Source organism: Oncorhynchus mykiss, chromosome 12 (assembly GCF_057628025.1).
Source record: "Oncorhynchus mykiss isolate SJ-2025 chromosome 12, ASM5762802v1, whole genome shotgun sequence".
NCBI classification, from domain to species: Eukaryota; Metazoa; Chordata; class Actinopteri; order Salmoniformes; family Salmonidae; genus Oncorhynchus; species Oncorhynchus mykiss.
In genome coordinates, this window is record NC_143033.1 from 66,121,181 (window position 1) to 66,124,680 (window position 3,500).

Sequence of the window (3,500 nt, forward strand, 5' to 3'; positions counted from 1 at the left end):
TGGCTAGAATGGTCCCACCTGATCTTGCCTGTCTTCAATCGTTGAGCACATGTATTTCCATTGTTAGAGTGGTCACTCGGCTCTCTTGTCAATATAATAAATACTCTTTGCTTCAGGTCATGTGTTTGAGTGGGATCGTCATCAAATGATCTGCCTAGTTCCTGTTGATATTCTAAAGGTGATTGGCTACGCTCTGTGAAGGTGGAATTCACTGACGTATTCCGTTTGGGACAATAAATAGAGCGAACAAAGCTCCTTCTAGTTCACAAGTCTGAGAAGACGCATGAAGAAGTTCTTGCTTCAACAGTGATTGAACGGAACTCCTCTGCCTTCGTCTCCCGATATTGAACATTCCGGATAGATAACGTAACACTTACTTGAACTGTAATAGCAAAATAGTCGAAGAAACTCTATTTTTGTACCGTTAATTTTGATATAAAAGAAAATCTGCCAAAATGGAGTCTCAGATCCGCCAGAACTATCACCACGATTGCGAAGCTGCCATCAACCGGATGATCAACTTGGAGATGTTTGCCTCCTACACCTACACTTCAATGGTAAGGCGTCTGCCAAGATGACCGTTTTGTTGATTTACCTGTGTATTATAATGCCTGGGCCTAAATTGCTTTTTTTCACCAGACCTTTTTCTGTTGGCTTAGATAATTAATAGCCAAAACTCCGTGAAGTACTTATTTGAGTTATACTTGGCAAGGCTATTAATTGCCTTCAGGTATGTATAGCATCCAAATGAACCCGGGAATCTATCCTACCTTTCACAGAGCGCGTAACAGCTCATTGACAGGTTAATTGTCAGGTTACCAAGTACATTACGGACGACTGATTCATGCCTTTGTCATTAAGTTTAGTTGCCACAAGAACGTAACACCAGTCACGTTTGGGATGTCTCTTTTCTTCTAACCACAATGTTTTGTTTGTCCACCCAGGCTTTCTATTTCTCCCGTGACGATGTGGCTCTGTCTGGCTTCGCGCATTTCTTCAAGGAGAACAGCGACGAGGAGCGAGAGCACGCCGACAAGCTACTCTCCTTCCAGAACAAGCGAGGTGGACGCATTTTCCTCCAGGACATCAAGGTGAGTCCCTGAGCGTCGAAAAACACATTTAGATTGTAGACTGATAGCAAAAAGGTCTACATAGACCAGAGTTCTCAGTTAAAGGTTATTCATGGACCCAAATGGTTCATCTATAGGGACAAATGAAGGACGCTATGGTTCTAGGGGTGTTTTTTTTTATTTTTATCTCTAAACTGTTTACTTCAAGTATTGGAGTTATTTTGAATGAGTAGTCATTAATGCTAATGCTGAGTGAGTTCATTGAGGTGTGCCTTAAGTGACTGCCCTGGTATTAGAGCAAGGCGGCTAAAGATGTGGCCTGACTGCTTACTGTAGGTCTATGAGTACAGGGTTTTGACGTCATTGGCATGGCGGCCTAAGCAGGGGGAAGTTTTTATTTTTTATTTGTGTTTCTGGGATGGCAAAGCCCTTAGTTTATACTAAAACTACATTGTCTCTGTGCTGCATGGCAAAATTGACTTGGCCATGTGTGCATACATTTTATGTATAGGTGTCCCCAGCAGGAAGTGAACCATGCCCATTGGCGTTGTAAACGTCATGCTCTACCGACTGAGCCACACAACCGGTGTGCTTCATGAACTAAAGCATGTGGTTTGTGGTGACAAATTGACCCCATCTTTTTGTTAACTTGTTTCCAGTTCATTGATCCATTTATGTGCCAGATATACTGGCTAACTGTGGTGGCTGTTGGTAGGTATGCATTGAAACATCTGCTAGTAGTCCCTAACCCTCCGGTGTTCTCTCTGACCTGTGTAGAAGCCAGAACGTGATGAGTGGGGCAATGGGCTGGAGGCCATGCAGTGTGCTCTGCAGCTGGAGAAGAATGTGAACCAGGCCCTGCTGGACCTGCACAAGATTGCCTCTGACAAGGTTGACCCCCATGTAAGTTATGGTGGAACCACAACACATGTATGTATCACATAGAATACAGGTACTGTCTCCGGCAGATGATCAGGTTGTTTCAGCTCTGCTAACTAATGACACAGGATTGTGTGACCTGCCACTTACATGCACACAATACACACACACAATGCAGCAGTTAGACATCTGCGAACACCTCATTGAGTTGTCCGTCTGCCCTTACCATGCCATTACCACCAGGCTCTTGTTACTGTATTTACAGTAGTATGTAGTCATTATCTTGTCTGACCTGTGTTATCCCTCTTTAGCTGTGTGACTTCCTGGAGACCCATTACCTGAATGAGCAGGTGGAGGCCATTAAGAAGCTGGGAGACCACATCACCAACCTCACCAAGATGGATGCTGTCAAAAACAAGATGGCAGAGTACCTGTTTGACAAGCACACCCTGGGAGGCCAGAGCTAAACCACTTCCATCCCCAGGCTACGGCCTCCAGCCTCAGACCAGGACTCCTGGTCTTTCTGCTCTATTCTGCTGGCTTTGCATTTATAAGGAGGGGAGAGCATAACAGCTGTAATGTTGACAAATTTGTTATTGGCAGGGAGGTGTATTGTAAAAGTTTGTACTATTCCGTTGCGCTGTCTTACTGAGCATTTCAATACTTAAAACACAAGGATCTTTTTCACTAGGTGTGACTTCTCATATTGAAGTTGAGGAATAAAACCTTTTTTGAGCTGGATTCAGTTGTTTACTGTGTATGAATGTCACATGAGACTGACGATACTTGTTGCGTTTATATATTTTTGTCCAACTGCCATGAGCCCAGTCTACCATCTGGGCATTAATTTCTCTATAGAAATGATAAATACTGACAATTGTAGTCCTACTACAGTGACTGAGGGTCATATTAGGTTGACATGAGCTTTATAAGGGCTGTTACATAACTTGTAATGGTGTCATGTCTATTCAGGTACCATAAAACAACTAGGTCATTAACTGGGACATGGGTAACTGAATTCGCTACAATTGGTGTTGCCTTTAACCTGAGCTAGCAAAGCTACTAGCAATCTATTGACCCACAGGTCGTCCCAGGGTTGATTGTTGAAGGACAATATTTGCTATCAGTATATTTGCATGACATATACTGCTCATTCAAATTAATACTTGTGTAGCCTTCAATTCACTTCCATATGTTGAGCTATAAGGCACTTGAACTGTGGAGGGATACCTGGGAAAATTTGGACACCCTTACACTCAAATTCACCCAACTTAATGTGTGATGCTTGTAGATAGCTACCTGAAAAGTTTTACCCAAGTTAAACAATTAAAAGGCACTGCTACAAAACTATGTGTATGAACTTCAGACCAATGGAATGAGCTGAAATAAATCACTATTCTGACATTCCACATTAAAATAGTGGTGACATAAGACCAGCAATTTTTACTTGGATTAAATGTCAGGAATTGGGAAACTGATTAAAAGTATTTAGCTAAAATGTAGGTAAACTTCTGACTTCAGCTGTATATTTGGATAAAGTCTAAATAGCCA

At 42.4% G+C, this 3,500-nt stretch overlaps 1 protein-coding gene across 1 annotated transcript; it reads left to right on the forward strand.

The window, feature by feature from the left end:
* Positions 1–282: 282 nt before the first annotated feature.
* On the forward strand, positions 283–2,690 carry LOC110537946 (ferritin, middle subunit). Its single transcript, XM_021624425.3, has 4 exons — positions 283–557; positions 945–1,091; positions 1,848–1,973; positions 2,261–2,690. Exons 1-4 carry the CDS (start codon positions 456–458, stop codon positions 2,414–2,416), a joined length of 531 nt encoding a protein of 176 aa, XP_021480100.1. The 5' UTR covers positions 283–455; the 3' UTR covers positions 2,417–2,690.
* The last annotated feature ends 810 nt before the right edge of the window (positions 2,691–3,500 follow it).